Below are 12,736 nucleotides of genomic sequence, written 5' to 3'. Positions count from 1 at the left end.
AATTTAATAGTTGATTGAGTTTAAATTCATTAAAAAAGATCTTTATTTTTCTTTTATTAATGTTGAATTGTTAATAGTTTAGATTTTCATTATGAATTTAGTTTTGAATCTTATTGGTATATTTCTTGTTCTTGAAAAATCTTTGTGTGTGTGTTGTTGCCTCCTAAGATGAAATCCTTGCTCCATCTAAAATTAAGACATTTGTCAAACATTGAAAAACGAGGAAGCAATAACTATAATGTCATAATACAAAATGGCTACGATAAGCTAAATTAAGCTGTTACACAGAAATGCACATTCTCCCTATAAATATAGGGTTTTATTAAGAATTAGGGTATATTTCCTTGCATCACGGGTACATTTAAAAATAATGACAATTACACACACACACACACACATATATATATATATATATGTTCAAATTATACTTGGTGTTAGAGTTACAACTTACACATTTAGAATCTAATTGGATTTGCCGATTTGGACTCTTTGGTTTTTGCACCCAATAATTTATTTTCCACAAAAATTTAAAATTAGATAGGACACATGGTGCAAAATTGAATTCCAATTGAAATCCAATTTAGAATCTAATTGGATTTATTCTCTTCAACTTTTGCACATAATAATTCACTTGACACAAAAATTTTAAAATTATATGGGGCATGGGGCGTAAAATTGGACTCTAATTTTAAATCTAATTGAACTTTCTCTCAACTTTGACTTTAGCTATATATATATTATATATACTTTATCATAACATAAAAAGTAAGCATATTACCAATTGGCACCTCTGGTATTTTCAATGAAAATTTCTGGATTTCTACACCCGCATCTCATTCTGATTATTGAATTAAAAAAGAAAAGAAAAAGAATAAGCATATTAAGTTATTAACACATAAATGCATATCTTGCCTATGGACATAGGGTTTAACTAAGAACTATACTTAAACCATAACGTAGAGAGTAACCATATTAATATCTGATCAGTCATATGCATGCTAGTATTACTAATTTTATGATTAAGAAGCTCAAATCATGCCTAGTACAGCCTTAAAGGTATTCATTCACTTCTCTCCATTTACTTATGGAAGAAAAAACAAATAAAAACTTGGGAGAATTTTAAGGAGCAAAGGGTGAGTGAGCCTGGCAAGTTGCGATTGCTCTTACATCTCTCACTCGTTGCTGCATCAGGAGCGGGCCAGGCCAGGCCACATCTCTATTATTGTAAATCTTTATAAAATCGGCTGGTTCAGGTTGCCGAGGTTCGATGACTCTCTATTATTGTGGGTCCCCCTAATTTAAAGTCAAAAAACCCAACTTACCAAAACCCCCCAACAAAAAGAAAAAAAAAGTCAAATGCCTTCAAATAATTTCAAGATAGAAAAAACCAACAGCACATTGTCTTCCCTGTCCGTCACGGTTTTTAGTTTCTCATAAACTTAAAATCGAACTTGTCTTCTGGTATTTTCAACGAAGGTTTTCATCATTTAAACTTTCTTTCACTCAACTAATGATTATTACAAAAAGAAAGAAAAAAAATTTGAACTTTTACGCTTTCTATTATTAATTTTATTATCTATATTATTAATAGCAGGATTTTTTATTTTGGGTTTTATCATTTTACGTATTAAAATATTCTCATACAAATTCTTAAACTCTCTAAAATACCTTATCTTTTAGTTGAATAATTTTAAATTTAAAAACATAAACCGGTTAAAAGAGTAAATTATTATTTTTAAAAGAGTTCCTAAGTTTTAGACTTTCAAACTTTTATCAAAATACTAAAAATTAAGACATTATCTCTATCTCACTTTTAAATAGTATTTCACTAAACCTAAAATAAAAAATAAAAAAGAGCCTTATTGCACACACAAAACACATATGATGAGTTTAATTATTTAATAAAAAGATTGTTAATAAGATTTCTAATTTATTTGATGGCTAATCAAATGTTCAACTATATGGAAATGCACGTATATTCCCTCTACTCCCATTTTGCTTCATATTGTTGTCATGTTTTAGAGAAAAGTATTTGCTATTATATTCATATATAATCTTTTGTTTGATCAAATAAGTTGACTGTTTTAATTTTTATTCTAAGTCCTAGCCTGATATATGCCGTAATCATTAGAATCTGAAAAAAAAAAAAATTATAATTGATTTGGTACTTGGGTATGTTAAAAAATCTTTATACACTCATGAATTTCGTCAACTAATTTCGTTCCCTTCTCTTACTTTAAATAAATAAATAAACACTTAAGGGTCCCACTTATTTGATGGCTAATCAAATGCTCAACGGTCGCATTTGCTCTACTCTCGTTTTGTATCATGCATTAATCATTTTTAATTAAATAATGTATTATTTAATTTTCTAATTGTTTTTCCGGGTACAATTATTTACATTAATCATTACAATCATATTCAACCTTATATAAAATAAATGAATAAAGAACTGTTTATTTACTTTTTATGTTTGGCATGTGATTGGGTTAATTGTTTACATTAGATGAGGATGGCCTGCATGATATGTTTTACTGAGAAGTTTAATTAGTGGAGGATTTGAAGTTTGAAGAGAAAAAATATACGGCAAGTTAACGTGTATAAATGAAAAATGAGTTCTAAACTAGGACGTCTTTTCTCACACCTAAACTTGTTTGAAACCTTTTATATTGGGTTTCTGAACTTCTTCTTAAAATTAATCTAAAATACAAAAATGATTTTATATTATATTTATTTGTTTTTCGATTGGAAGTTCTTCTTTTCTCTCTGGGAAATTTCCTCAACAGTGAATTAATAATAATATTATTATTATTATTATTATTATTATTATCATCAGAGAGTATATCCGATATGATTCTGATATGCTTGACACTTTTTCAAACTGCAAACTTGTGCAGATAATCGTCACACAAATTCATTCAAAATTAAACCATATCACGCTTACTCTTTACTTCAAAATAGAATCTATTCCATTCGTTTTTAGATGGGTATACGTAGAATCTAATAGTCCTTGAATAAGTTCATAGAAAAATGAAAAATCATAGCCGTAATTTCATGGTCAACAAAATCATCATGTGTTGCATAGAAGACATCAACCTTAAAAACACCCATGTGGGACATTGTCCTTGCCAATCGTTAACAAGTTTGAGACCCCCATGTACATAGATGTACATATATTTGGATAGAAAAGCTTTGGTACCACACCCAAAACCACAATTTTGCCCACAATTCACCTATGTGGTGAGGTCCAAAATCACAACTTGTCAATGTGGCAACATTTCTCTACCAACCACAACACACACACCATATGGGAAAATTGTGAATAAAGTTGTGGTTTTGAGTGTGGCACCAAAATTTCTCATTTGGATATCGCAGGGAGGTTGGAACTCCGAGCCATCACTATCACAATCAGCAGCCACAACCGACAAGTCATCGGTAAGAAGAGAGAGAGAGAGAGAGGTCCACTTGGGGTGGGGGCTAAATGGAGGTGTGATATTTCCTGATACTGACTCAGTAATAAGGTATTATTTTAATGGGGGCTATGAGGAGTAGTATATATAAGGAGAGGCCAATGGAGAAGAGAAAGCCGTGCCCTCATTTGTAGTCATTGCCACTTTTCTTGGGATATAGAATTCTCATTGAATGGCACTACAAAAATAAAAATAAAAACAAAAACTTAAGCATTTCATACACAAAATCCTTTGCTTTCTTCTTGGGTTTTTCCTTTAATTTGCTGTGGTTATTAAGGCTGCAAAGATGGAGGGTATCAGCCTTGAGCAAATAAAGAACGAGACTGTTGATCTGGTATTTCTTTTCATTTCCCCTTCATTCTTCTTCTCTTACTTTCTTTCACTTCCATTTTTCTCTGCAAACTTTGATAATTGCATCATGTTTTTGTTTATGAAAATTGAGTTTTGCCTTAGAAATGAGATCTATTAGTTCTAAGTTGTGGGCTTAGCTTGAGTTCTTCCATTGGAGCCATAAGAAGTTCCTCACTATATGTATATTTTTTGGTACTTCTTTAGACCAGAACAAAAATGGAGTTCTTGTTGTCATTTTCATTAAATTTCTCTTCTTTCTTTCCTAGGAGTGGTCTACGGTCCAAAGAAGCAGTTTTTTTTTTTTTTTTTCAAACTATTTCTCACGGTCCAAAAATTAAGTGCAACTACTACTACTACACTTTTTAATCTGTACAAGTTTTTTCGACTCTGTTTCTTCTCTAATCCTATGTTTGACTGCCCAGAAAATTGAGGATTTAGATACTAATAAAAATTTTAATTTCATGTTCATTAGTAAAAACATGCATGTAGGCCTTCAAGTCATGTATTGGCTCTAGAGCAAGGCCTTTGGTTTTCTGTGCTTTTAAAAGATGGTTTTTTTTCTTTTTTCTTTTTTTTTTTTTAAATAAAGTTTCGAGTTTCTTCTCATTTTTTCAACCCTTTTCTCTTCAACCAAACAGATCACATGTTTCCAAAACTGGATCTGAAACATGTGAGAGACAGAGAGATGGAGTTTGATACGTCTCATTTTCACAATTTTATACTCCAAATCTTTAAATTAATGGGTGCCCATTTTTATTCTAAGAGCTCTATCTCTCTGTCTCTCTCTAAAATATAGTAAAAAAACAAAAGCTTGTTTTTTTGCTAAACAAAAGCTTGTATAGGGAATTATAGATACTTTTATTCCGTGGTACTTTAGGCTTTTCACACTCTTGGAATTGCAAAATTTGCCTCTTTTGTAATAAAAACTAAAAAACTTAATAATAAAAGTAAAAGTAAACTCTCACATCCAACGGTTCTTGGTTCTGACTCTCCCTGACACCACTGATCTATTTTCTTGGATTCATCAAATTTTAGTTTCTCTTATTTTTTATTTATTATTTATTTTGGTCCCTTATTGCCCTTTGAGTCTTCACAATGAAAAAAAAACACACCCACGCTTTACTGAAACTTGAGCGCGTGGAATACACGGGCTAATAAAATCACATAGTGGAAAAGTGGGCAAAAACAAATTCTTGTGAAATTGATATTGTCACGGCCTGAGTCAACTCTTTTCTGTCTAGCTACGACCTCGAGGCTTCAATTTTCAGAGCCGTTTTTATTAGCACCAACATCATTTTTGTCACAATTTTGTTATAGAAGATTTTGAAGGGTGAAAAAAAAAATTTTTGGTAGATTGATGTGAAAAATTAATATACGATCAATTATAATTTATCATAAAATAAAATAGTGGTGAATTGATGTGAAAATCACATACAATCAATCACAAATGACTAAATAAAATAGTAGTAAAAAAATTTATTATTATTGATTTTTTTATTCAAACTCTGTTCATTAATTCATTTATTATTGTTCATGTGTGATTCGTTCATTAATGTTCATGTACTGGCTCGTTCATCTATGTTCTGAGACTGAATCTCAAAAAAATTTAAATTAAATTAAAATAAAATTATGAGACAAATTTAATGAATGTTTAGTGCAAAAGGTTTCACAAAAATGAAAATAATAGTCTACCAAAATACTACCATCATATAAAAAAAAATAAAAGGACTAAGATCCAAGTAATTTTTTTTTCTATGATTTTGGAAAGAAAAAAAAAATCTAAGACTACAAAATATTTCATAATTTCTTTGTCATAACTTTAATGTAATATAGTGTGAGTGGTAGAGAAAAATTAGTGATTTTATACGTAAATAATAGACAACTACTTATAGTTTGTCACGTTAAATTTATGACAAAAAAACTAAAAAATAGTTTATGCTCCTATAGTTTCGTTTTATGGATCTGAACCACTCATTTGAAACAATGGGTTTAAAATTCTCTGTACTAGTTCTAGAGTTTCATTTTTTGTTCAGTGATTGTATACCATATAATATATACATATTTTTTTTGTCTAAAATTTAAACTTGATTATTTTATAGCATTAAAATATTTTATAAATTAAAAAAAAAAAAGGCGTGACAGAGTATGATTGAAAACTCAGTGCACGCTAAAAGATTATTATTATTATTATTATTATTATTTTGGGTGCTATTGATGAGTTGACTTTATTGTCTACCTGCTTAAGTTTGTTTTTGTTTTGTTTTATTTGTTTGTTTTTATTTTACTTTATAAGAACCGGTTAAGTTGGAGTTTTATATAGTTTTTTTTGTTTTGTTTATAACCTTGAAAGCTAAATCATAATTTTTTATGCGAAGTCCCTTGAAAAAATTTTATTTTTTATACAAAGAAATAAGTTATTTTCTCTTTCTTTTTTAAATTACACCAAGGACTTTAATATGTTCTTTGTTTTCACTATTCAAATCCCTTCATCTTCAATGATTGATTTTTTTTTTTTTTTTTTTAATAATTACTCTTAAAAGATTCAATGATAACATAGACAAATTTGGTAATATATGCAGCAGCACCTTCTACTTAGAAAAGATTCAATATAAAGTAGTATCTGATTAACTTAGGTGCACTGATTGCTGAGTTTTGATTTCAATTTTTCCTGGAAATTCTTTGTATACAGGAAAAGGTCCCCATTGAGGAAGTGTTTGCGCAGTTAAAATGTACACACGAAGGTTTGAGCACGGCAGAAGGAGAAAGCCGGCTTCAAATATTTGGACCCAACAAACTAGAAGAGAAAAAGGTCTTTTTTTTAGTTTGTGATTGATATATATTGATTATCTACAAGTTTTCATGAAAAAATGTCTATAATTCTGATAGTCTAATGGTGTATGTGTATGTTTGAATTTAAATAAACAGGAAAGCAAAATTCTCAAGTTTCTGGGGTTCATGTGGAATCCCCTATCATGGGTCATGGAATCTGCTGCTATAATGGCAATTGCATTGGCAAATGGTGGCGGAAAGCCCCCGGATTGGCAAGACTTTGTGGGTATTTTTGCCCTGCTTGTCATCAACTCCACCATCAGTTTTATTGAGGAAAACAATGCCGGGAATGCTGCTGCGGCTCTCATGGCTGGTCTTGCTCCTAAGACTAAGGTAATAACACTAACTATATGTGTAGATTGTAGACAGCAATTTAGATAGCTACCTTTTTTTGATAGATGATTTGTAATGATTGTCCTTATGCAACTATGAATGTATAACCACTAGTTTCTAGGGTCTTTCATGTGTCTGGATGTAACTTTTTTATGAAAGTTTATTTGCTTATTTACTGAAACTGGTTAAAGTATAATTAAATATTTTTAAAGTAAGGTCTTAAAAAGTTGTACATAAGTAAATAAACTAAAAAACTAAAAGAAAAAGCTTATGCCAAATAGACATTATGTGAATTTGCCTTGTGACGTATATACACAATGAAGAACTTTTTGGCTAAAGAAGCTTTGGCTCTCTAACTTGACGGCATTTTTGTTTACTAGGAGAGGATGCATAGGTTGAGCATACTTATGAGACTAATAAAAAGTAAAATACAATTAAATCATTGTCTTGATAATTTGAACTGTTGTGAGCAAGGCAATTCATTATTATGGCTACAGGTTATTAATCCTATAGGCATGATTAAATGGGCCATGTTTCTGCAAAGTGTAAGCTTCATCTCATGTTTCTTGGTGATTTACTTGTAGGTGCTTAGGGATGGTAAATGGTGCGAGGAGGAAGCTGCAATTCTGGTTCCAGGAGACATTATTAGTGTCAAATTGGGAGACATCATCCCTGCTGATGCTCGTCTTCTTGAGGGTGATCCTTTAAAGGTTGATCAGTCTGCCCTCACTGGTGAATCACTTCCCGTGACCAAGAATCCAGGAGATGAAATTTTCTCTGGCTCAACTTGTAAGCAAGGTGAAATTGAAGCTGTAGTTATTGCTACTGGTGTTCATACTTTCTTTGGGAAGGCAGCACATCTTGTGGATAGCACACAAAATGTTGGACACTTCCAGTTGGTGCTTTCTTCTATTGGGAATTTCTGTATTTGTTCCATTGCGATTGGAATGCTTATTGAGATCATAGTTATGTACCCGATTCAGCACCGCCAGTATAGAAAAGGAATTGACAATCTTCTGGTTCTCTTGATTGGAGGCATCCCCATTGCCATGCCCACTGTCTTGTCTGTGACAATGGCCATTGGGTCTCACAAACTGTCTCAGCAGGGCGCCATCACTAAGCGAATGACTGCAATTGAAGAGATGGCTGGTATGGATGTACTTTGCAGTGACAAGACAGGGACACTAACACTCAACAAACTTAGTGTTGACAGAAACTTAGTTGAGGTGTTTGCAAAGGGAGTAGATAAGGACCATGTGATCTTGCTTGCTGCAAGGGCTTCTAGAACTGAAAACCAGGATGCCATTGATGCTGCCATTGTTGGAATGCTTGCTGACCCTAAGGAGGTATAACTTATTATTAAAAAATATATATATTTTTTCCTTAGCATTGTAGTTGTCGGTGTGTAGTTTGAACATTGAAGTGGAAATCTTTGAACAATGATGATTATGTTTTATTGAATATGTCTATGCAGGCTCGGGCTGGTATTAGAGAGGTGCACTTCTTTCCATTCAATCCTGTGGACAAGAGAACTGCTTTGACATATGTTGATGACGAGGGAAATTGGCACCGAGCAAGCAAAGGTGCCCCTGAGCAGGTAACCTTGATCCTTTATTCACTTAGCCCAACATTTGAAGACACTATTTGAGAGGTCACTAGTCATGCCATTTTCTTAACTAATTAATTTTTGCAAATAGATCCTGACCCTCTGCAACTGCAAAGAGGATTTTAAGAGGAAGGCTTTTTCTGTTATCGATAAGTTTGCTGAGCGTGGACTTCGATCATTGGCTATTGCTAGACAGGTTTTTACTAGCAATCTTGATGATTTAATGACTAATACTGTTTTGTATCTCCTCATTAATAATATTTATATAAAAAAAACTCTTATTATTTCTTCTCTGATTTTTTTTTTTTTCACTTAAATTTTTTGGCAGGTAGTTCCAGAGAAAACTAAGGAAAGTCCTGGCAGTCCATGGCAGTTTGTTGGTTTGTTGCCCCTCTTTGATCCTCCAAGACATGACAGTGCAGAAACCATCCGCCAGGCTCTCAATCTTGGTGTTAATGTCAAGATGATTACTGGTAATAACAAATTTTTTCTTCCAATGCAATACATATTCTTTCTTTCTTCAGTAATGCTCACTCATACTATTGTACTATTACTTCAATTTGCAGGTGATCAACTCGCCATAGCAAAGGAAACTGGCCGTAGACTTGGAATGGGAACAAACATGTACCCATCTGCTTCTTTACTAGGGCAACACAAGGATGAAAGCATTGCTGGCCTTCCTGTTGAAGAATTAATTGAAAAGGCAGATGGATTTGCTGGAGTATTTCCAGGTTGGTGCTTTTATCATTTTGGCTGGCTACAAACAAGAAATTTGAATTTCATTATATAGTTTTCTGGATAAAGTATTTCTTCTGGCACTAATTGCTCCTTTCCACTGTATAGAGCACAAATATGAAATTGTGAAGAAGTTGCAAGAGAGCAAGCACATTTGTGGAATGACTGGAGATGGTGTCAATGATGCCCCTGCTTTGAAGAAGGCAGATATTGGAATAGCCGTTGCTGATGCTACCGATGCTGCAAGAGGTGCTTCTGACATTGTTCTGACAGAACCTGGGTTGAGTGTTATTATCAGTGCAGTGCTGACTAGCAGAGCTATATTCCAAAGAATGAAGAACTACACAGTTAGTTGCTCTCTTTTCTTCTTTACCATGTTCTAAGTTTTCATTTGAGTCAAGATTTTAACTTCCTCTAATTTTACTTTTGCAGATTTATGCAGTCTCCATCACCATTCGTATAGTGGTACGTAGATACTATTGCTTTCAAACTATATAAGTAGTTATTAAAGAATGGGAGATGATTAACATGGTTTTTCTGTTTATTCCTAATTGCAGTTTGGTTTCATGCTCATTGCTCTGATATGGAAATTTGACTTCTCTCCGTTCATGGTTCTGATCATTGCCATTCTAAATGATGGTGAGTTCTTAAAGAGTACTTTTTGTTTTCAAAATTATTTAACAATCTCTCTCATTCTTTGTGCTATACAGCTTGATTAGTGCTGACGCCATATATTTTTATATTTCTTAGGAACAATTATGACAATCTCAAAGGATAGAGTGGTGCCATCTCCTCTGCCAGATAGCTGGAAACTGAGGGAGATATTCGCTACAGGGGTTGTTCTTGGCGGTTACTTGGCATTGATGACTGTCATATTCTTCTGGTTAATGAATGAAACTGACTTCTTCCCTGTACGAGATAAATTCATTTCTATTGTGTAAATATACTTTCATGGGTGTTTTCTTTATGTTTATGACCTTGAACTAATATGATTTCTGTTCTTATGCTTTCAGGATAAATTTGGTGTGAGACACATAAAGGGTGACACCAATCAAATGATGGCTGCTTTATACCTGCAAGTGAGTATTGTGAGCCAGGCCCTCATATTTGTGACTCGATCACGCAGCTGGTCCTATGTTGAGCGCCCTGGAAGTCTCTTACTCAGTGCGTTCTGTATTGCACAATTGGTAAGAATGATGATGCCATTTATTCCTTTTATGAAACTCTTTTCAATGCAGCATTTCGATATGTTAGAAGAAGCTAACAGATTATGGTGTTCTCAGATTGCAACTCTCATAGCTGTATATGCCGACTGGAGCTTTGCAAAGATAAAAGGAATGGGTTGGGGATGGGCTGGAGTCATCTGGCTTTACAGTATCATCTTCTATATTCCACTTGACATCATAAAGTTTGCCATCCGCTACATCCTAAGTGGGAAGGCTTGGACAAACATGATAGAAAACAAGGTTTGATTTAATTTTTGTTTCTGAAAGTAGAATTATGCATTTAGCTAGTTGGATGAGTGAACTGAACTTCAATTTACTTTTTGTTGTCATTTTGAATTCTATGTAACAGACTGCCTTTACCACCAAGAAAAATTATGGAAAGGAAGAGAGAGAAGCTCAATGGGCTCATGCTCAAAGGACCTTACATGGGCTTCAACCACCAGAAACTACTAACATCTTCCATGAGAAGAACAGCTACAGGGAGCTGTCTGAGATTGCTGAGCAGGCCAAGCGACGAGCTGAGGTTGCAAGGTAAGCCAATATTTTGTTAGGCTCCTGGATACAATTGGTATATACAGACGAATTATCATGTTTTTTTTTTTTTTTTTTTTTTTTTATGCAGAATTTTTATTAGTGTTTAACTTATGAGATTTAGTATCTTCCACCATGAATCAGTATTCTAAGAAAGTACACCTGTATTTTTGTGCGCTTGTGGTTATAGGCTTCGGGAGCTTCACACACTCAAGGGGCATGTTGAGTCAGTGGTGAAGCTGAAAGGACTGGACATTGATACAATCCAGCAGCATTACACAGTGTGAAAACTCAGAAGCAACAATTCCAAGAGGGGAGAAAGGGCTGCGATATGTTGTGCCCAAACTAATGAGAGAAACAAAGGCTTAACTAGTTAAACCTTACTACACAGGAGAGCATGTTTGTGCTACAACTCTCCCAGTTTGTTTACTTTTCCTTTTACTTTGAATGACACAAGAAAAATTGTGTTTGGTTTTCTCCTTGCTCTGACTTAGGAGCAGAGTAATGCACTTGTTACACAGTTTTCTAGTTTCAAGTTCATCTTCTTCCTTCTCATACGCCTTGGCGCTTCCTATCTTAGTCTTTTGAATGTATCTGCGTGTTGTATGCCATCGTCCCATCATGACATGAAGATGATCAAATGTAAACATAATATTGAGATAACTGGACCTGAGAATAAGAATGCATGGAATTTCTATGGCACTGTAGACACTCCGGATTTATTGATGACATGCCTAACATTTCTTGTTTTGGTAACTACCTTATGTTCAGAAATTTAGACCCTGATTGATTTTAGTAATTAACCATGTTGATTAATTATTTTAATTATGCAATTTTCCAATTTGACATGTGATGGTCGCAACCATATTGCAAAAGTAGAATATGGTGAAAAGTAAATTTAATACTCGCGCTATGGTTACAAGGGAAAAACCCTACTGGTTTGTACCTTATTACCAAGCTGAAGAATCCACAAGACAAAATGAAAGTTTACAATACAATAATATCTCAATCTTATTATTGGTACCTATAATAGAACTTTACTCACATGAGCACATGCAAATCTAACCCGGTTGGACTCTTTTATCATGTGGATCTCTTCAACAACTTGATTGCAGTAGTCTTTGTGCAAGAACTTCACTACGAACACTCCTTGATCTGCATTTAAGTCCTGGAGACGATGCTTGGTGCAAACCCTTGGAACACAGTTGTCACAACAAGATCTCTTCACACAATGTTCTCTCTATATTTATGATGACCTAACATAAGTTTATATATACTTTGGAACCCTAGTGCAAGGATTACTATGTCTTTAGTCATCATTGGCTACAACTTATGAAAACAAATTTCTCGAGACTCAAACAATCAAGTGGTGTCAAGCTTGAAGTAGGGGTTTAATCAAGCTCAACTGATCAGCTGTAGTGGAGCCTATAGTGGAGGCAACATAAACTCTTCTTGAGCAAATTCTTGTGCCTTCAATGTGGAACTTCAAGCCCTAATCTAGACACTAAAATTAAAACTCAATTACATCTAAAATAAGGTTTTAGATACAGATTTGCCAACATAAATTACATTTTGACTCTAACACCTTAAATATGTACCGGAAAAATGCTAAAATAATATCTAATTCTGATAGGAACAAGATTGTGTATGGGATG

At 33.4% G+C, this 12,736-nt stretch overlaps 1 protein-coding gene across 1 annotated transcript; it reads left to right on the top strand.

Moving 5' to 3' along the window:
* The first annotated feature begins 3,574 nt into the window (after positions 1–3,574).
* On the top strand, positions 3,575–11,788 carry LOC115968540 (plasma membrane ATPase 4). The gene is made up of 16 exons (XM_031087953.1): positions 3,575–3,804; positions 6,511–6,630; positions 6,747–6,983; positions 7,568–8,329; positions 8,458–8,580; positions 8,681–8,785; positions 8,918–9,062; positions 9,156–9,320; positions 9,433–9,671; positions 9,757–9,789; positions 9,882–9,963; positions 10,075–10,235; positions 10,338–10,511; positions 10,608–10,790; positions 10,900–11,081; positions 11,272–11,788. The coding sequence occupies exons 1-16, from the start codon at positions 3,757–3,759 to the stop codon at positions 11,366–11,368; spliced, it is 2,856 nt and encodes a 951-aa protein (XP_030943813.1). The 5' UTR covers positions 3,575–3,756; the 3' UTR covers positions 11,369–11,788.
* Positions 11,789–12,736: the final 948 nt, after the last annotated feature.

This window comes from Quercus lobata, chromosome 11 (assembly GCF_001633185.2).
Source record: "Quercus lobata isolate SW786 chromosome 11, ValleyOak3.0 Primary Assembly, whole genome shotgun sequence".
In the NCBI taxonomy this organism is placed as follows: domain Eukaryota; kingdom Viridiplantae; phylum Streptophyta; class Magnoliopsida; order Fagales; family Fagaceae; genus Quercus; species Quercus lobata.
Note: the sequence above shows the minus strand (reverse complement) of the source record. Positions and strands in the feature narration are given on the sequence as shown.

What these genes read in the sequence shown, in the direction of transcription:
- LOC115968540 (XM_031087953.1), top strand. Translation starts at nt 3,757, where the DNA reads ATGGAGGGTATCAGCCTTGAGCAAATAAAGAACGAGACTGTTGATCTG. An exon ending in ATTTGCTGGAGTATTTCCAG is followed by an intron (nt 9,321 to 9,432) that starts GTTGGTGCTTTT and finishes TCCACTGTATAG; the next exon opens with AGCACAAATATGAAATTGTG. An exon ending in ATGAAACTGACTTCTTCCCT is followed by an intron (nt 10,236 to 10,337) that starts GTACGAGATAAA and finishes TTATGCTTTCAG; the next exon opens with GATAAATTTGGTGTGAGACA.